The sequence below is a fragment of the Lithobates pipiens genome, unplaced genomic scaffold (assembly GCF_037356315.1).
Source record: "Lithobates pipiens isolate NorthernLeopardFrog02 unplaced genomic scaffold, aLitPip1_a1.2 Scaffold_27, whole genome shotgun sequence".
In the NCBI taxonomy this organism is placed as follows: Eukaryota; Metazoa; Chordata; class Amphibia; order Anura; family Ranidae; genus Lithobates; species Lithobates pipiens.
This window is the reverse complement of record NW_027507788.1, coordinates 153,067,806-153,089,627: the sequence shown is the minus strand read 5'-3', so window position 1 is coordinate 153,089,627 and position 21,822 is coordinate 153,067,806. Positions and strand designations below refer to the sequence as shown.

General features: G+C 41.0%; 1 protein-coding gene across 5 annotated transcripts in view; it reads right to left on the bottom strand.

The window, feature by feature from the left end:
* Positions 1-21,822, bottom strand: part of PLCH2 (phospholipase C eta 2) — a 998,026-nt gene that overhangs the window by 242,515 nt on the left and 733,689 nt on the right. For all 5 annotated transcript variants that reach the window (XM_077457673.1, XM_077457675.1, XM_077457674.1 and 2 more), the window contains 2 exons: positions 9,287-9,457; positions 1,703-1,796 (listed from right to left, as the gene is read on the bottom strand). In XM_077457673.1, the coding sequence (XP_077313799.1) occupies positions 1,703-1,796; positions 9,287-9,457 (265 nt within the window). The remainder of the gene's footprint in view (positions 1-1,702; positions 1,797-9,286; positions 9,458-21,822) is intronic.

Genomic DNA, 21,822 nt, shown 5'->3' with positions numbered 1-21,822 from the left:
TTAAAATGTTGACTCCTCAGTCCAGAGCACCTGCTGCCATTTTTCTGCACCCCAGCTCCTATGTTTTCGAGCATAGTTGTGTCGATTAGCCTTGCTTTCATGTCAAAGGTCTTCTGGCCAGACTTATCGGGACAGTAGATGGGTGTAACTGGTTTCCATCAGTTCTGTACCAATTACACTGCTGGACATCTTCCAGAGTCGAAGGGAAGTAAGCATGATTTTTCATTCATCTTCTGCATTAAGTTTGGCCTACCACTGCCTCTATGGTCTGCAGCAGTGCCGGTTTCTTTGTGCTTCTTCAAAAGAGTTTGAGCAGCACATCTCAAAACTCCAGTCTGTTTTGAAAACTTTGCCTTGGCTCGACCTTGCTAATGCAGCATAACTACCTTGTGTTTTGTTGCTGTGCTCAGTCTTGCCATGGTGCATGACTTGTGACATGCAACTGACTTCTATAACCTCACCTTTGGCTGTTCCTCAACCAGTTTTAAGCATCCTACACAGCTATTTCAGCTTCAGTTAATGACTTTCAACTTACATACATAAAATTGATGATCATTAGCCCCTGTTTGCTTAATTAGTTAATCATACACTTGACTCTAATCCTAAAAAATCCCAGACTTTGTGCAAGTGTACAAAGTGTAAGAATTGATGCTGGTTTGGAGCCAAAGGGTAGTCACACCAAAAACATTGATTTGATTTAGATTTTTCTTCTTTTCACTCACTTTGCATTTTGTAAATTGATAGAAGTAAACAAATATATATTTTTGAAAGCATTCTTACTTTTACAGGATTTCGTCACACCTGTCTAAAACTTTTGCACGGTACTGTGTGTGTATGCCATAAACATAAGTCATCTACATAAGCTTCAATAACATTTTGAATCTTAAGAACATTCTCAAATCACCATTGTGCCCCCTACTGTTGTGTGCTGGTCAATTATATATATATGGGATATTGATAAATATTAAAAATTTTACTATGAAACAAAGCTATGATCTAAGTTCAGTCCTCCCTATAATCGCACAATCTGGGCTTTAAATGAGCAACTGCAGTACAAGTTATTAAAAAAAAAAAATCAAAACCAGAAAAACAAAAAACAATAGTAATTTACTTGATTATATGTTTAAGCCGAGTTAGATTGTACCAATTACAATCACATTTCCTTACAGTTGAAATCACTAATTTCTGCAGTTGATCACTCAGGATTTTGATTCCAGCTGTATCAAAAATAGTGGAAATTACTGAAGAAACTTTCACATTTAAGGCCCACTTAAGTGGGTATAGATTTGACAAAGCACTATTTTTTAGAATAAAGCTATACTCTCAATACTCAAAGCCGACTCACCAAGATGAGGATCCTTACAAAAAAAAAAAGTACATTTATTTTTAGCTGTGTCCAATGAGATTTGAAAATGACATTAACAAATTTGAAAATAACCTTCTTATCCTTGTGTTAAAGCTTTGTGAAGTAAGCCTTATGCCATGAGCATCTGTGCTTCTCTTATCTTCTACCTGTGATGAATTGTTGTAGACAGCAACACTACTCTTATTTTATTAATTTGTTTGGTAGTAGATTCATTTAAAAACAATGGAAACAGTATAGTATCCTTTGTCCCTTATACTCTTCAAGCCAACAGACACGGAGGAGCAGTTTCATGTACACTGTAAATGGTAATACAGGTTACTATATTTATTTACATACCATCAATCCCCAGGACGTCGTCTTTTTTGTTTTCCGGGCAAGGTTCGAATTTAGCAACTATGTCCAGGCAGTATTCTTTAGTTACATTCGTCATCTGTGGTACAAATAAAAGGAAAGAGATAAATCCAAACTGGATAATCTGATTTTACAAGCCTGTACCATCACCCTTTATCGGATGCAGCAATCCAATTTTCTAACCTAATGCTGGAGGGCTACTAATCGCCCAATAAGATCCCCAGGACCGTCACTCAGTGTCAAGTTCAATAGCAGACATCAGACATTACAGCTCATTGATAAATGCTCATAGGGGCTGATGAAGTGTTGAAACTAATTCTGAGTTTGGAGGTCATATTGTTTTAAAGGTATTAAGCCTGTGGGATATCAGTTTAGACAGCACTCCAGTGGTATTGTCACATAGGGTCTTGTACTGGGGGGATTAAGAGATTCACTTATTCTGTTTAGCTTGAAATATATGGGAGACAAATTGCCTGACCTTTTAAGCTGCGCTAAGACTCAGAGAAACTAGCAGAATGTAGACTAAAAGGTAAAAGGATTACAGAAATAGCATGGATTCAATGTTTTTAGATATTATGCTTTTTTTTTTAGCAAGATTACTGACAAAGCTTTGATTTATAAAAGGACCCCAATATTTATAGTTTCATAAACATAGACCTCATTACTGGATACTCTAGACAGAGTGTGGTAGGTATGTAGGCCCATATTTAAACGTTCTGTGTATTAAGAAAGGTCTGCTCATCTTAAACTTAGATTTCAGTTTTTGTTAGATGACAAATTCGTGCATCTTTCAGGAACTCTACAGGTCAGATATCTGGGCTTGGCTTTATATATTTGCAGTCCTACTGTAGCCATCATGAGGATGTCCCACGCTTGTTGGCTTTCTTATTTTATATACCGGAGGACATAAAGGGGCTGAACATGCAAAACTCCCAGCTGGACAGGAAGAGAGTTATGAATTTATAGAAGGGAGATCTCATGGTTGGAAGTACCCAAGTCATATAAGAAGCCAGAGACTGACTCAACCCACTAAGTTCCACCGATACTTAAGATGTCAGATTTGGGTAATCCTTTAATGTGCTAGTAATTTCTTAATGCTGAACTCTGCACAACGTACAATGATGAAACCCTACTGCTGCTCCTAAAAGGTCATTCTACCCTACATTAATTTATTTAGATAGTGGAGAATCCAGGCAGCTTGCAGCACCCAGAAAATTCTTTTAGTTCTAAGGTCTCATTACAGACTACCAACAGGGGTGCTGTTTATGCCTTCCTAATGTATCCTGAGCTTTGCTCAAATCCTGATGTGCAGAGTATTTAGTCAAATGACTAGGTATACATTTGTTACTTTTTTGCATTTGGCCACAAACTACAATCCTCTACCCCTCAATGCAATTGAGGTAAAGTGGGGGTTGCATTTTTATTGTTCATATATTATTTGTTAGGGAGATGTTTCTTCCGGTCTCATTTGGTACAACCATATTCATGGCTGCTGTTATACCACAGGGGAATATTGGGCGACATCACTGACCAAATTGGTCAATGACACCCAGAATTCCCCACAACAAATTTGTTTGGAAGTGTGTACAAATAGGGTGAGATTAGATTTCTGGTCACCCCTTTACTATAAAAGTAGCTCCCAGATTCCACCTTAACTCCCTATCCATTACTCCCACCTCCTTGGGAAACACAGAGGTGGGGATAAAGCCTGTGCGTCTCAGCATTGGGATAAGGATGCTTGGACATGCAAAAGGAGACTTTACTCATTGCCCTCCCCTTCCTGGTCACCTGGCCTATATGTCAGTAAAGGGTCTGCTTCAAATATTAAGGGAAAACCTTTTTAAATACCAACTCCCCCACAATTGTAATTTAACAATGTAAAAAGTTGAAGAGCATTAGAGAGTCAATGCTGTAATTATGTGTGCATCTGACAGCTTCTAGTGCACTGTTTGCAGTGAATTCTGTGCACTCAAGCATCACAGAGGTTTGTTTTCAGCTTTTCGAAACAAAATTTGTGGGCTTTAGGACAAATTTAGCATTTTCCTCCAAAATGAAAAGCAACACTGGACCTAACCCACTTCTTCACCACTCCCAAAAAGGTGCACAGGCTTACAATTTAACTTATCAACGGTTACCCAAAACTGAAACTGTACTTTACCAGTGATCAAAATAATGGAGATCAAAAATGTCATTGTCAGTTTAAGAAAAAAAAAATATCCCTGCTTTTCATATGAATATTAATTTAACATTAATATTCACATTATAAGCAATAACCAAATTATAGTGCAATATCCTACTAGATCTGCTTAGAAAAAAAAGTTTAATGATTCCCTTCTGCAACATCATTATGCAAAGATTGACATGCTTCAATTAATTACTTTGATTAAGGGAGCGTTGTCTATAGCCATCTCCCAAATCTCAAACCCAATCATCTACAGTGTCATCCTGCTTGGTTCCTGTCCTCATTTTTCAATAGATTTCCCTAATGATGAATGGCTTTCTCCTTTGCAGTTGAATTCTGGGAATTCTTTAGTGCTGCCATTCCAGATTGAAATGCAAGTGTGAAAATCAGCACATCAAAATCACACCGTTCCTTTTCTCAAAAATGTCGTCGTAATGCTTTTTTGAATGGGTCTGATTGCTTTTTCCCTCTTGCATTTTAAAATGGTTATCTTGGTTTCAAAATAAGATTTGAAAACTCTTGTATATGAATGTCATAAAACACAATGTTTGTAAAGAAAGTCCCGGGAACGAGAAAGAGGGAAACGAATGGTAGTGTAGGGACAGCATGACAGTGTGAGGAGGGCACAGGAAAGGGTTAAGTGAAGTAAATAGAGAGGAGAGGGGGGTGGTTAGAAGAAGGGGGTGGGTAGTCTTTAAAAGGAGTAGAACAGGAAGAGGAGGGGTAACAGCGGTAGGAGCACGAGGAGAAGAAAGTTCCCGCCCACCCTCCCCTTTGTTTTGGTTTAGGAGCTGATGGGACAACTAATTATTTTACGTTGTAGGTGGAGTTTTGTCATGGCAGCTGTTTAGCGGGCGGTGGTGGTGGCTTGTATGGTGGTAACTGACCCAGGAAATGGAAGTGTTGGGGGGCCCATTAGGGACATGGGCTCCCTGGGTTACCGCTAACGCGGGTTAGCTGATTATGGGATATTGGACACTGCGGGTAGGGAGTTGTCTCCGGGCTGATGCTATCACGGCCGGAGGCCTAGTACGGTTAGCTTGCCCGCAGTGTAACAAAGTGAGATGGTGTTGGGAAAGTGCCATACAAGCCACCGGGGTCAGAAAACTGAGGAGGTTTCAGAGTTATATATTGAGGTTTATCGAGGTTAAAATGGTTTAAATGGTTATATGTTGATATTTTGATATATATTTTATATATATTTATATATTTATAAATAAAAGGCTGCTGTGGCCGGTTATACCCCATAAAATGTGTGGTCTCATTTTCTATAGATAAGAATCGGGAGACAGGTTGGGGGGGTGTAACGGTGGGGCCGCAGTGGGGAAAAAACGAGGAGGTGCATCTTATCTACACTAGTCATGCAGATAGCAATCCAGGCAAAAATTAAGCCAAATCAGTGAGCTGTAATGTATCTACTAAATACTGAGCCTCTCCCAAGTTCAAAAAGTCCCCTGAATTCCTCTTAATCATACCCATCAAGTATATATACTGTTATTACAAGTGGCATTCAGATAACTGGACTGCAAGGGTGACTTAATTATGAGACAGACTAAACACAGGGGCAGTATAAATAAGTTTGATAAAATTTGGGCATATTGGTTGAACGTTCCTGGGTTGGCTCCAGTTGATCTTATTATGGACCGGCTACTGCTGTGAAGGACGAAGTATAGATAGTGGATTGCATAAGGTAGTAACTGCACTCTGTGTAATAAGGACTGTCTGGTACTAATACACTGCATATATGTCTGTAGGATGCAAAACATGTTTTCTCTGATTTATCCTACCGAATTTTGAATGTAAACCCAATTGTAGAGAAAGAGATTGTATGACCGTACTGCTTGTAAACATTTTGTAAGCATTTTGTATGTAATCAATAAAACCCTTTTTGATAAAAAAAAAAAAACCCTATGAGACAGACAAGGGCACTACATTACAAACACGACTGGAAGAAATCCAGAGGCCCTGGGCACTTAGGCTGTATCCCATGTCATGGCTTAAAGAAAACCCTGCAGCAAAAATATAAAAAAAACACAAGGTCTGCTCCTTCTGGTCCAATCACAGGGAATGCTGTGTAGCCCAAATCTCATAAGAACATGCTCCCAACCCTTTGTTTAAGCAAGAGCTTTCAAAACTTGGTCATTGCATTCTACAGAATCTCGTTGGAACAAGCGTGACATCAACACTTGCAGTACAAGGGAAACCCAAGTAAATTAATTAGCCCTTTTTAATTTTTTTTTTATTTTACTTCTTTTATTTCAGCATTTGGCATGGGAGAAAAAGAATACATGGACCTGGTGTGTAGTATAAAGAAAGTCTGCTTTAGAAGGATGTATGCACTGTACTACGATATCCACAGCTAGCTCCACCAGATCTGGTTTGCAATATACTCACATTTTTTAAAAACATGGTTTCCAAGAGAGTTTAATTGAACGGTCTATCAGATGCCACTCAGCCTTTCTGTAATATCTTCCCAGTGCGTGGTGTAGGTGGTGAGGGATGCCACCATTTTTTCTGACAGGCTTTGCATTGAAGGAATGATATGCAGGTTTTATTGGTGCATGGAAGTACACTTACCTCTTTATTTTTCTTCTCGACTAGAATATGTTTCATGCTTTTAAAAATTGCCTTCCCATTTTAGATTTCTAGACTCCTCTTTACCTTGCCTCCTTGTAAGGGGCTCACCCTGCACTGTCTCAAGTAGAATTATAAGCAGCTTGTTGTATAATTGATGGTATGCACTGTGTCTACTGATGTGGGGTTCAAAAGTTCAAGTATATCCCTTGCTGACACTTTTTTTTAAATGTTTGGATATAATAGCAAGGGGTTAGAACCCCTGTCAATTTTCTTTCCCCCTGTTGTCCATTTTGACTGCAAACACACTTTAATTGTTCGAGTCAACATTTCTAATGAACCAAGTCTGCTATGGAGATGAAATTCATAATGTATTACTGCAGCGAGAGTTTAACTTTTGGTGAGCCTTTTTTACAGTTTGCTAGCATCTACAGATAAGTAGGAATCACAGTATTTCCTATAAAAATGTAAATTTAGATTTAATTAATGTAACCTCTCACTTAGAAATCAGTAGAAAATTTTTAACTGCAGCAAGACCTGTGCCCAACATTATAGGATGGGAAACTGGGGTAGCAAGTGGCTAAAGGGGAATTTATAGAACTATATATGTTTATTTGTTTTTGAAATAACCTAACTTTAAAAAGTGTTTAACCACTTCAACCCCAGAAGGATTTGCCCCCTTCCTGACCAGGCCATTTTTTACGATACGGCACTGCATCGCTTTAACTGACAATTGCGCGGTCATGTGACGTCGTAACCCAAAAAAATGTATGTCCCCCCCCCCACAAATAGAGCTTTATTTTGGTGATATCTGATCACCTCTGCAGTTTTTATTTTTTTGTGATATAAACAAAAAAAGAGCGACAATTTTGAAAAAAAACCACACACAATATATTTCTACTTTTTGCCATAATAAATATCCCAATTTTTCAAAAAAAATAATAATTTTTCACTTAGTTTTGCCCGATATGTATTCTTCTACATATTTTTGGTTAAAAAAAATAAATAAATCGCAGTGAGGGTATATTTATTGGTTTGCACTAGGGGATTATGGGATAGATTTATGTCATATTTATTATTATTTTTTTTATTTTATTTTTTACGAGTAATGGCGGCGATTTTTATAAGGACTGCGACATTGCAGCAGATAGATCGGACACTTTTGACACATTTTTGGGACCATTGTCATTTATACAGCAATCACTTCTATATAAATGCAGTGATTCCTGTGTAAATGACACTGGCAGTGAAGGGGTTAACCAGTGGGTGGCAGTGTAGGGGTTAAGTGTTCCTAGGGGTGTGTTACTAACTGTGGGGGGCTGGGCTTTCATTTAGTGAACACTGATCTCTGCTCCAATCACATGGAGCAGAGATCAGCATCACTAGTTGCTAGGCAGAACGGGGAAATGCTGTTTACAACAGCATTTCTCCGTTCAGCCACCCCATGAGATGATTGTGGGTATGCCCATGGCGATTAAGTCCGCGGGACCCGCGACCGGACTCACGGGGGTCCGGACCAGCACGCGAGCGGTTCGCGATGGCAGGGCGGCATTAAAGATTGGACGTACCTGTACGCCAATATGCCTGCCCGTGCCATTCTGCCGACGTACATCGCGTGCGCCGGTCGGGAACCAGTTAAAGAGGAACCGCAGTCTGCTCACATAATTTGTAATAAAAACATCTTTGCCATTCTATAGCTTCTCTCCAACCGCTTTGCATATTATTTTATATATACTGTGATTTTGTACTTGCCAAATATGTTGCAGAAATCTCCCTCCGCTTAGTTTGGCTGCATCCATTTTAACTGTGGGCAGCTGAAGCTGCTGCCTGTATACTTCCTGGATCTACACAGATGCACACCCCCAGCTCTGCAGCTCTCATTGTCCCTCTTATGACTCATCCCCCCTCCCTTCCTGGCAAACTCTTACGAGAGCGAGAGAGGGAGCTGTGCATGATGTCATAAGCCTAGACTAATCACCAGACAAGAAACAGGAAGTGGGCTATATAAAGTATTCACTAGTATTAAAAAAAAAAAAAAACAACAAGAGCAGAAGATTTAATAGATGGAAAGATGAAAAAAATGACTGAAGGTCTGCTTTAAATAGTTTTTTTTTTTTTATTCTCCATACAAATATTACAGTAACAAGACTTTTTTTTTTTTTTTTTTGCAAGAAGCATTTCATCTATAGCAAAAATTAGGTTTCAATTTCCCAACATGAAATGTCAACTTCAATAAGACAGGTTGTGTTGAGAATATTAGTCATGGTGAATTACAGAGAGAAAGGAAAAAGGCAATTGCAATCCTCTGACAAAAATCTAACAGTCTCTGTGATAGAATCCATGTTATTATGTCCTATAATAGAATTCAATTTCTTATGTTGATAAAAACATATTCTTTTTTGTTAGGAAAATTGATATTCATTTTTCTAATACAAGTAACAGCCTTGAAATTACAGTGGTTTCCATCTATAAAAGTTAGGCAGAGCTTTTTAAGAGGGGCCTAATACAATTACCTATGAATGGCAGTGTTCGGGAATCATAGCCATAATCTCTAACAGCATGTTACGGTACCATCATTTTATTTTGGATTATGCTATGGGGTGCCTTGGTCTATCAAGCTGGCCACAAACATTAAAATCCTTAGATTTATTAACAGCCAATGAGGGCCTAACTCACTGGATAGAAATTTATTTGGAAAGAACTTACACTGTAACAGATATTGCACAAATCGTAACACGTGTGATCTGCTTTCAAATCTTAGCAATGGCCATGAACATAAAAATACAAGTGTTCTAAAACGTACAGCGTTTTACCTTTTGCTCAGTTTCAAGGAAGCGCTTCAGATCATCAGAATCCAGATGGTCCTTGTGGTTACTGTATGTTAACATCAGCAGGTACAGATCCCTCCTTGTGGACATCATCTTATAGAATGCACAGAACTCGTCAAAGCCAAGAGTTCCTTGGTTGTCATCTGTATCTGCTTCCTAAGAGTAAAATGGAGAGATATCACACACATATACAGCAATACACAGGCACAATCTCTATTGTACAAAAGTGGCGTGCCCTCCATTGGTGCAATGTGTGCCGGGCATATGAGCCCCAAGGAGGGGGGGGGGGTGTCACAGGTGGGTGCAGCAGGATTAAGATCCAAATATTTTTTTGCTGGGAAGGGGGCAGATGCTGAAGGCTGAAACAGGAGGTGAGATGGGGCATAGCAGGACTGATTGGCTGTGAATTTAGCCCTGCCTACTGGAACAAAGAGGAGGAGAACCAGATCTGCAGTACTTGGAGTATTGTGACAAGTTCAGGGAGATGGAGAACAATGGTACGAGAGGCAGGCATGTACTGGCTATCAGGACTACCTGGAGTTTCCCGGTGGGCCGATGGCTCAGTGGGACACTCTGATGTAAGGGGGGCTGGTAATGGGACACTCTGATGTAAGGGGGGCTGGTAATGGGACACTCTGATGTAAGGGGGGCTGGTAATGGGACACTCTGATGTAAGGGGGGCTGGTAATGGGACACTCTGATGTAAGGGGGGCTGGTAATGGGACACTCTGATGTAAGGGGGGCGCTGATGGGACACTCTGATGTAAGGGGGGCGCTGATGGGACACTCTGATGTAAGGGGGGCGCTGATGGGACACTCTGATGTAAGGGGGGCGCTGATGGGACACTCTGATGTAAGGGGGGCGCTGATGGGACACTCTGATGTAAGGGGGGCGCTGATGGGACACTCTGATGTAAGGGGGGCGCTGATGGGACACTCTGATGTAAGGGGGGCGCTGATGGGACACTCTGATGTAAGGGGGGCGCTGATGGGACACTCTGATGTAAGGGGGGCGCTGATGGGACACTCTGATGTAAGGGGGGCGCTGATGGGACACTCTGATGTAAGGGGGGCGCTGATGGGACACTCTGATGTAAGGGGGGCGCTGATGGGACACTCTGATGTAAGGGGGGCGCTGATGGGACACTCTGATGTAAGGGGGGCGCTGATGGGACACTCTGATGTAAGGGGGGCGCTGATGGGACACTCTGATGTAAGGGGGGCGCTGATGGGACACTCTGATGTAAGGGGGGCGCTGATGGGACACTCTGATGTAAGGGGGGCGCTGATGGGACACTCTGATGTAAGGGGGGCGCTGATGGGACACTCTGATGTAAGGGGGGCGCTGATGGGACACTCTGATGTAAGGGGGTGCTGATGGGACACTCTGATGTAAGGGGGTGCTGATGGGACACTCTGATGTAAGGGGGTGCTGATGGGACACTCTGATGTAAGAGGGTGCTGATGCGACACTCTGATGTAAGGGGGTGCTGATGGGACACTCTGATGTAAGGGGGTGCTGATGGGACACTCTGATGTAAGGGGGTGCTGATGGGACACTCTGATGTAAGGGGGTGCTGATGGGACACTCTGATGTAAGGGGGTGCTGATGGGACACTCTGATGTAAGGGGGTGCTGATGGGACACTCTGATGTAAGGGGGTGCTGATGGGACACTCTGATGTAAGGGGGTGCTGATGGGACACTCTGATGTAAGGGGGTGCTGATGGGACACTCTGATGTAAGGGGCTGGTGATGGGACACTCTGATGTAAGGGGGCTGGTGATGGGACACTCTGATGTAAGGGGGCTGGTGATGGGACACTCTGATGTAAGGGGGCTGGTGATGGGACACTCTGATGTAAGGGAGTGCTGATGGGACACTCAAAATGTAAGTGGGCCGGTCTGAATGAAGTCCAGGGCCAAATTTCTGTCCCAGTCGGTATTTGACTGTAATGGAAAACAGAGCATCTCTTAATGCTGCATTCTGCTTCGCTAATGACAGAATTCACAGGAATTCTGTGCCATTTACTTCTCACCCCTAGACTCTAAACCACCCTCTACTGTCCGCTAAAATCTATACTCTGTTACACAGAGTTCAGAGGTTAGTATTAAGTGATGCAGAGTACTGCGATCAGTAGTTAGTGGATCAGGACTCAGTAGTAAGTAATGCAGCTGCCTCACATTCTCTTATTCCCAAGCAACGGAGGCCAAATTTACAATCTTAAAACCTAGGTCTACTGCTTTTAGAAAACACCCGTGTATAAGCACACATATAACCCTTTCAATGCCATTTTTGCACACGTTTAAAAAATTTTTTTAGGCCTGAAGATTGCATAAAAACATTATATATTTTCTGATAACATACAGCCTAGACAATAAAATTGTGGTAGTTCCAATTTTGTTTGCGGTACACAATATAACCATAAAGAAAATATAATTAAAAATACACTTAAAGTGATTGTAAAGTCTTGTTTTTTTTTTCTCTTAAAATAACAAACATGTTATACTTACCTCCTCTTTGTAATGGTTTTGTGCAGGGTAGCCCAGATCCTTTTCTCGGGTCCCTCTTCGGCTCTCCTGGCCCCTCACTCCTGTCGTGCCCCAACAGTGAGCCCTGTTTGTGCCCCGCCCCCTCTCTCTCCCGATTGGCTGACTTTGATTGACAGCAGCAGGAGCCAAGGGCGCTACTGCTGTGTCTCAGTCAATCAGAAGGAAAGTCCCAGATGGCTGAGGAACTCATGGACATTGCTGGAGGATTGGGCTCAAGTACTAGGGGGTGCTGGATGGCGGCTGATACACACAGGTTTTTTTAAAGACCTTCTGACTTTACAACCAAGTTAAAGTAATATTAAAGACTATAATAAAACAAAACAAAAAAACAAAACAAAAAAACAAAACATGCATGTTATATTTACCTGCTCTGTGTAATTTGTTTTGCACAGAGCAGCCCCAATCCTCCCCTTCTCAGGTCCCGCACCAGCACTCCTGGCCCCTCCCTCCTGCCAAGTGCTCCCATGGCAAGCAGTTTGCAATGGGGGCACCCAGGGAGATGCGCTCCAGAGCTGCGGTTCTGTGTGTCCATTTACACACAGAGCTATGTCTTCGCCCTGCCCCCTCTCTGTCCCCCTCATTGGCTCACTTCCTGTGATTGACAGCAGCCAGAGCCAATGACTCCCCCTGCTGCCTCAACCGAAAAAGGAGGGAAAGATTCGGGAGAGCCGAGGCACTCATGCTCATCGCTGCATCTTGATGGGCTGGTAAGGTAAGTATTAGCGGGGGCTGGGGGCTGCAGCACAGAGGAGGTGTTTTACCTTCATGCATATTCTATGCATGAAGGTAAAAAACCATTAGCCTTTAGAACCACTTTAGGGCACACCAATCCAATAAATTACCCAATATTTGGTAAAATTTAAAAGAGGAGGTTGCACCAAGTAAATAAATAGATTCCTAACATCTTAAACTTTTCCATAAGCAACACTTTAAAAGCAATCCACAGGTCGGTCATCAGCTTAAGCCCGATACATACGATCAGAAATTCTGCCAGCAAAAGTCAGATGTGAGCTTTTGGTCAGAAATTCTAACTGTGTGTATGCTCCATGGGACTTTTGTTGGCAGAATTACAGCCAGCAAAAGATTGAGAACAGGTTCTCTATTTTTCGGTCGGAAAAAGTTCCGATCAGAAATTCGGATCGTCTGTCCAAATTCTGACGCGCAAAATTCCTATGCATGTTCGGAAACAATTCGACGCATGCTCGGAATCATTGAACTTCATTTTCTCGGCTCGTCGTAGTGTTGTACGTCACCGCGTTCGACGGTCCAAAGTTCAGAGAACTTTTGTGTGACCGTGTGTATGCAAGCCAAGCTTGAGCAGAATTCTGTCGGAAAAACCATCCAAGTTTTTTTTTTTGACGGAAAATCCGCTCATGTGTAAGGGGCATTAGTGTTAAATGTGGTGATCTGGTGTTAGAAATATTGCTCTCACTCCAACGATATGTACAATATATATTGCAATTACGTTTTCATGTGTTGGCGCCCCGGCACGTGTGCTTAAATTAGTATGTGTATGTGGGAAAACCTCAAAAAATATTTTTTTTATTTTGGGAGGCGGGATTTTATGTGCTTGGGTCTAACAAATTTTATTCGAACATTTGTATTTTTTAACTTACTTTTTGTTTCAATCAACCAGATAAGGGATGAAAATCCCCCATATGATGATTTTTTGGTGAAAAGTCTAAAAAACCCTGGATATTTCCCCTGTGCCTCAGGGAAAGTAAGTGGGGGGCCTGGTAGTGATATCATAAATGTCACTTCTGGGTCAGCAAGAAGAAGGGGGAGAGCAGTAGCATGTTTGCTCTGCAGCGCTTCTCATGCCGGTCCTGGGTCTGCAAATGGGCAAAGCGGAGTGGTGGGGGAAGGGGGGTTTTGAAGCAATCCATTGGCTGAGAGGGCACCTACTGCTTCCATCTGACAGCCAAAAGTCAGCTTGTGAAATATACATACTCCCGGTGGCTGCAGATACTAGAACATGAAAGTGTACAGTTAAGTTTACATTTTAGTTTTGGATACAGTACAGAAGGGTTAAAAGCCCTGTCCATGATTTTTTGTTGCTTGTGTCCCATTGGGGAGATTCCCTTCAAGTACTGTTCTGGAGATGCAACAGGAAGCTAGAAGAAATCTCAATAAAGAGAAATGAATTTCACTTGCAGACAGTTTTCCCCTGAGAAAAATGCTCCCACTGGAATGTTTACCTTCACTTCTTGTTCTGAATAAAACTATAAAATGTTAGACTACTCATGGCTTTCTGTCTCAGTGACAATGATCATCAGCACAAACAGAAATGGTGAAATTCCCCAAAAGGGACAGAAAAAAGCATTGACAAGGAGCTCTCGTATCTCATTGCTGGATCCAAATTTAAAGTTTTGGCTATACATTTAAGCTGAAAGTCAAAACGAATTAAAACATCATTAAGGTAATTGTAAATATGCAAAATATCAATTCTTCTTTACCCATTGGGGCTTATATATTAAAAGTGTGCCAACAAAAAATAATTTCCCTTTTTCCCTTCCCTTTTAACAACTAATCATTTTTTCAATAAATATTTCTATAAGGCAATGTGGATTCTCATTGTTATGGTCAAGAACAACATTTTCCTGTTAGAATATTTTCCCTGCATCATGCTGGGAGTCCAGCTCTACAGGGAAACGTTAAGGATGTTTCCTATTGCATTATGGGAGTTTTGACCTTCGCAAAGAGCAAGTTCTTGTGAAGAAAGGGAAGGTTTCCTTAAAATGTATCTAAACCCAAACAATGAACATTGTTCAAGTGAAAATTGGGCCCAAAGTGTCAATATTTTGTGTGGCCACCATTATTTTCCAGCACTGCCTTAACCCTCTTGGGCATAGAGAGCTTTACAGGTTGGCACTGGAGTCCTCTTTCACTGCTTTGTGACAACATCACAGAGCTGGTGGATGTTAGAGACCTTGTGCTCCTCCACCTTCCGTTTGAGGTAGGGTTTAGGTCTGGAGACATGCTTAGCCAATCCATCACCTTTACCCTCAGCTTATTTAGCAAGGCAGGTATCATCTTGGAAGTATGTTTGGGGTCGTTATATTGGAATACTGCCCTGCAGCCCAGTCTCCGAGGGGAGGGAATCATGCTCTGCTTCATAATGTCACAGTACATGTTGACATTCGTGGGTCCTTTAATGAACTGTAGCTCCCCAGTGCTGGCAGCTCCAGACCATGACACTCCCACCACCATGCTTAACTGTAGGCAAGGCACACTTTCTTGTACTATCTTTGTACTCCTCACTTGGTTGCCACCACACACGATTGACACCATCTGAACCAAATAAGTTCATCTTGGTCCCATCAGACCACAGGACATGGTCCCAGTAATCCATCTCCTTAGTCTGCTTGTCTTCAAACTGTTTGTGGGCTTTCTTGTGCATCATCTTTAGAAGAGGCTGCTTCCATCTGGGAGGACAACCATGCAGACCAATTTGATGCAGCATGCGGTGTATGGTCTGAGCACTGACAGGCTGACCCCCCCCCCCCCCCCACACCCCTTCAACCTCTGCAGCAATGCTGGCAGCACTCATACGTCCATTTCCCAAAGACAACCTCTGGATATGACGCCGAGCACGTGCACTCAACTTCTTTGGTCGATCATGGCGAGGCCTGTTCTGAGTGGAGCTTGTCCTGTTAGACCACTGTATGGTTCTGGCCACCATGCTGCAGCTCAGTTTAAGGGTCTTGGCAATCTTCTTATAGCCGATGCCATTTTAGAGCAACAATTACTTTTTTCCAGCTCTTCAGAGAGTTCATTGCCATGAGATGCCATGTTGAACTTTAAGTAATCAGTATGAGCGTGAGAGCGATAAACACCAAATTTAACACACCTGCTCCCCATTCACACCTGAGACCTTGTAACACTAACGAGTCACATGACACCGCGGAGGGAAAATGGCTAATTGGGCCCGATTTAGACATTTTCACTTGGGGTGTGCTCACTTTTGTTGCCAGCGTTTGGACATTAATGGCTGTGTGTTGAGTTATTTTGAGGGGACAGCAAATTTACACTGTTATACAAGCTGTACACTCACTACTTTACATTGTAGCAAAGTGTAATTTCTTCAGTGTTGTCACATAAAAAGGTAATAAAATATTTACAAAAATTTGAGTTTTTTTTTTTTTTTGCCTTCAAATTCGCTTTAAGGCATTTTCATGTAAAAATACAACTTTTTTCACCAAACATTTGATATGTAATCATACCCAAGTACTGACATATGTTATTGAGTCTAAACAAAGTAATTAGTAAGGGACAACTTGGCAAGCAGGTAGCAAACAAACTCCGTCTAAAGAAAAATAATCATCATATTTCCTATTTTTTCATTCTAAAAATAAGTATGAAAACATAGTGGAACAGTTTTATTCTGTACAGATGATCAGATCATCATTATTGCTATATCTGTATTGCCTTCCCTTGTAAAACTGATCTAAATGTACAGATATTTTTGATCACCCTCAGGTCATGTTTTCAGCAAAGTGATTAGAATCTGTATTTCATTCTGCCTAGTAGTAAACATAACATTATTCCACACCTTCATAATAAATCACACTTGCTAATAAATAGTCTTCTTCAATAAAGGCCTCTTGAACCCCTATAGGGAAAGAGAGCCTTGACTGATGGTGCATGGCCAGGTGCTGGACAATTTAGGTGTATGGTCAGGATTGGTCAAACTATGGGGGATGGGCTAGACCACAGCTCAGTAAAGTTATTGCCCCAGGGAATTATGGGCCATTTGGAAGAACGTGGCTGGAAAAGCTGCCCACCCTCCCACCCCTTTTTTCTTTTTGGCATGTCACAGCTCGATGTGGTTTCTTGACCTTGCTGTAATAGGCTAAGTCCTTGATGGAAAATTGGAAGTAGGCTGTCTGTCCAGCACTTATGGTAAGGACAGGCCTCCCCTTTTGGAATTGCGTGCTCACAGTGCAACTGTGACTGGCACTGGTTTAAAGTGTTAATATTTAATAATAGTTATGTGTTGAAATTTAAATAAAGCCGTGGCCTTGCCTTTTCCAACCTAATGGTTGTAATTGTGATTTATTAAATGGGGTGAGGGTACAAGAATGTGTGGCGGGGGGATTTTATCCCATTACGTACAGTTGATACGTACCTAGGCCCATTGCGCCTCAGCAGTCAAGCTAAAAAGACGACTAAAAACCATGCAATGCAATGTTCAATCTAAAACAAAAGTTAAAAAACATTTTTCTTACAACCCTGAGAGATGATCCTTAGATCAGAGAAAAGCTTAAAGAGAAATTATGATTTTTGGTAAATTTTATCTTTTCTAAATTTATAGAACTGTGGCAAATGGGGTTTAACTTTGATAAATGTAAAGTTATGCTCTTGATGGGCTAAGAATACACATGCCTCATACATAGGCCATGTAAGGGAGATGTTCTCTTTTTTAACTATAATTTTGAAATAAAAGCATTGGATTTCACGCTATGTTGAGCATCTTTTATTTATTTTACTAGTGGGATACCCGTGGACAACTGAAAGCAAGAAGATAGGAGAGAGTGTCTACAGGACCATCGTGTGCTGAGCAGACTGCAGTCCAAAGACTCTGGCAGGGCAATCAGTCACAGGCGTTTTGACCTTTTTACAGGTCTAACATATCAGGTAAGCAGGATTTTTTCTTTGGTGGTGGTCACATGCAGTGTTAACAGCACAGGAGATCTGGAATGTCTGCAGTCTACCTATGAACTCGAATTGAAAATTCAGGAGTGTGACGTGTCTATTTTTTTTCTCGCTACCTTGGTCCTGCACCTGTCTTCCCCCTACATTCACATATGCATCAAAGAAAACCATGGACAGATTTTATTTTCCCATTACATTTTTTGAAACCAATAATTTCCTACAATGAAGCAAAATTTTGAAAATGGCTACCTTATAAAGGCTCTAAGCTTTCTTGAAGTTGTGTTGCTAGGTCTTTTCATTTAGTTAAAGGAGCAATGCCAAGTCTTGGATGTACAAGCCAAATTATCCAGCACACGCGTGCTGCCAAACCATTAGAAGAAATAAAGGAGTGTTGTTGGCAGGAGCTGGGTCACAGTTCACTTGCAATGTGAAGATAGACCTGGACAAGAAAGAGGCACGCGTACTCAAACTTGGGTGTTAACATTAATTAAACTTGGCTCATTTCTAAGTTACAAGACTCTTGGATACATGTTCTGGAATATTACAAAATTAGCAAGAGCAAAAGCTTTATAATGTCTGTTGGTAAAGATAAAGGCTATTTAATATGAAAATACTATTTTTATATGCTTAAAGGATAAATTCACCTTTGTAACGTTACACCTGTACACCTGTAAGAAATGTTTGTTTTGGATAGAATGGAAATGGATTAGAACTCCTGTCAGGTTTTTCTAGATACCTGTGCCCCCATTAGGCTGGATTCACACCTATGCATTTTTAGTGCTTTTTACATTTTGCAGATTTACACTACTGTCCATTTAACATGGTTTCCTATGGAACATGTTGTCAAGTGCAAATCTGCAAAATGCACTAAAAATTTATAGGTGTGAATCCAGCCTTAGGGTGAGTCACCCTCTCTATTTGTCCTGTTTTCTGTTATTGTTGAGAGGGAAAGTGACAGAAAATCCAAATTTTTGGGTTGTTTCCATAATAGGAATAGGAGGGGAAATGTTCAGTGGGGGGCACTAGTTCTGGTAACCCTGGTGACAGCCAGTTTGGAGGGATTTCCACTTACTTCCTGTTTTGCCTCAGACAGGAAGTGGAGGAAAATCTCCTTAAAGTGGAAGTAAACTCCCCTATCGTTTTCAGCTAAGGAAGCTGCCATCTTTGCCTCTGTTTAATCTTCAACTGCTATGGTGCTGCACATGTGATTCGTTATGACACCAGCCATTGGGTGGTTTGATAGATTGGCTGAGAGCACAGCCAATGTGCAGTTAGCATTCCCGGCAGGCCATTTTTTTTTTTAACTGTTTAAATTGATGGGTTTACTGCAACTTTAATGGGAGGCAGATGGGGTTATAACGCTCTTTTACTCCAAAATGTCCAAAAAAAAAAAAATGGCTTTAGTTCTACCCTAAATTACAAAAACATGATTTAAGATAACTGCTTATTATTGATTTACAGTACATCCAGAAACTATTTACAGCGCATCACTTTTCCAAATTTTGTTATAGTACAGTCTTATTGCAAAAATTTATTACATTCATTATTTTCATCAAAATTCTACAAACAATACCCCATAATGACAACGTGAAAAAGTTTGTTTGAAATCTCTGCAAATAAAAATAAAAAAAAAAAACATTGCATGTACATAAGTCTTCATAACCTTTGCAGTGTTGAAGCACAGCAAAGCACAGACTTTGCTGTGTTGTGTACTTTGTTGAAACCCCTTTGGCACCAATTACAGCCTCAAGTATTTTTGAGCATGATGCTACAAGCTTGGCAAACCCATTTTTGGGCAGTTTCTCTCATTGTTCTTTGCAGGACCTCTCAAGCTCCATTAGGTTGGATGGGGAGCATCTGTGGACAGCCAATTTCAGATCTCTCCAGATGATCAGTCGGATTCAAGTCTGGGCTCTGGCTGGGCCACTCAAGGACATTCACAGAGTTGTCCCATAGCGGCTCCTTTGTTATCTTGGCTGTGGCTTAGGGTCATTGTCCCATTGGAACATGAAAATTTGCCCCATCTGAGGTCCAGAGTGCTCTGGAGCAGGTTTTCATCAAGGATGTCTCTGTACATTGCTACATTCATCTTTTTGTTGAACCTGATTAGTTTCCCAGTTTCTGGCACTGAAAAACATCCACACAACATGATACTGCCCCCAACATGCTTCACTGTAGGGATGGTATTGGCCAGGTGATGACCCTTGCCCGGTTTCTTCCAGACATGACGCTTGCCATTCAGGCCAAAAAGTTCAATCTTTGTTTCTTCAGACCAGAGAATTTTGTTTCTCCTTCAGGTGCCTTTTGGTAAACTTCAGACGTGCTGTCATGTATAATTTACTGAGGTGGCTTCTGTCTGGACACTCTACCATAGACCTGATTGGTGGATGTTGCAGAGATGCTTGTTCTACTTAAGGGTTCTCCTGTCTCCACAGAGAAATGCTGGAGCTCTATCAGAGTGACTATCGGATTCTCAATCACTTCCCTGACTAAGGCCCTTCTCCCTCAATCACTGTTTGGCCATGTGGCCTGCACTAGGAGGATGGAGGCCACTGTGCTCATTGGGACCTTCAATGCTGCAGAAATTTTTCTGTAACCTTTCCAAGATCTGTGCCTCAGTACAATGCTGCCTCGGAGGTCTACAGTCAATTCCTTAGACTTCATGGCTTGATTTGTGCTCTGACATGCACTAACTCTGGGACCTTATATAGACAGGTGTGAACCTTTCCAAATCATGTCCACTCAACTGAATTTACCACAGGTGGACTTCAATCAAGTTGTAGAAACATCTTAAGGATGATCCGTGGAAACAGGATGCATCTGAGCTAAATTTTGAGTTTCAGGACAAAGCCTGTGAATACTTGTGTGTGAATGTTTAGTTTTTTTATTTTTAATAAATTTGCAAAAGTTTCAAAAGTAAAATTTATTTCGTGTTGTCGTTATGGGGTATTGTTTTTAGAATTTTGAGGAAAATAATGAATTTAATCCATTCTGGAATAATGCTGTAAAATAACAAAATGTGGAAAAAGTGGAAAAGTACTGTGAATACTTTCTGGATGCATTGTATATAGGTCCGAATATTTAAAAGTGACTATTCTTTTAATGAATTATAAAAACGCAAAGATAAAAATAGAAATAATCACCCCAGCATTAGTAGTGCTAACAAAATAACTAGGAGTATTTAGAGTAATGCATGACATGTATAGGACAATCAAAATCAGACACACAAACATACATCAATATGTGACAAAGTCCAAAAAAGTCCTTAAGATAAATGTGGTGTTCCGTGACCCCTCAGAATCATAGGGAAGCCTCAAAACCTGAATACCATCACTGAAAGACACCTCGTGCACAAGTAATCCCCGTTGGTGATTTGATTGTCCTATAAATGTCATACATTGCACTAAATACTCCTAGTTATATTCTTAGCGCTGTTAATGCTGGGGGATTATTTCTATTTTTATCTTTGCATTTTTAGGATTTGTTTTATTTATATAATAGCTGCTATAGTGCATGAACTCCATATATCCATTTGAGCAGATGGGATCAGTGATATTTAGTGCTACCTGATACTTTTGATTGACTATTCTTTTAGCTGATTGGTGTAGACAGGCAGCGATCAACAGCTGATCAACATTTTTTCATTGCTCGCTTTTTGCATGCATATATAGGCAAGATTGTAACCCTGAACCCTAAACTAATAAGCGTACCTGGCACTGAACCATCTTTGAGGATTTAAATTACTTTTTTGGATACAGTTAGGAAGTGTTAGCACCTCTGTTATTTTGTTATGTGTTTACTGGGGAGATCTAAGTGGAGTTTCCCTTTTAGTAGCAGAAGTTTTCTGAAGCCTAAAGCTGAACTCCAGGCCAGTCGCTAAATATACCTATACATATGTATGAGTGGTTAAAGCTAAATTTCAGGCCAATCACTAAATACACAATGTCAATATAGGAGCTTAACTGCAAGCCAAAAGATTTGTATTCCTGACTGTCAATGCTTGAGAGTTATAGAGCTCTGCCACAGAGAGCAACCAGGTAGAGAATACATATACAGTTGAAGAATACAGTAATTTGTATGTCTCCTCCACCAGTCTGCTGAATTCATAGAAGGAGCAGCAACAGACTGATGGGAAAGCACAGCACCTGTTGCTCACATATCAACTGTGTCTTTGTAATTAATACTTTATATTTAGTCATGCAATCAAGTGAGGGGCATTCCTCCTCTAACTTGTTAAGCTATGAGTGCTGAATAGCAGGTCCAAGTGCCTGTGTGGGTTTACTCCGGTTTCCTCCCACACTCCAAAGACATGCTG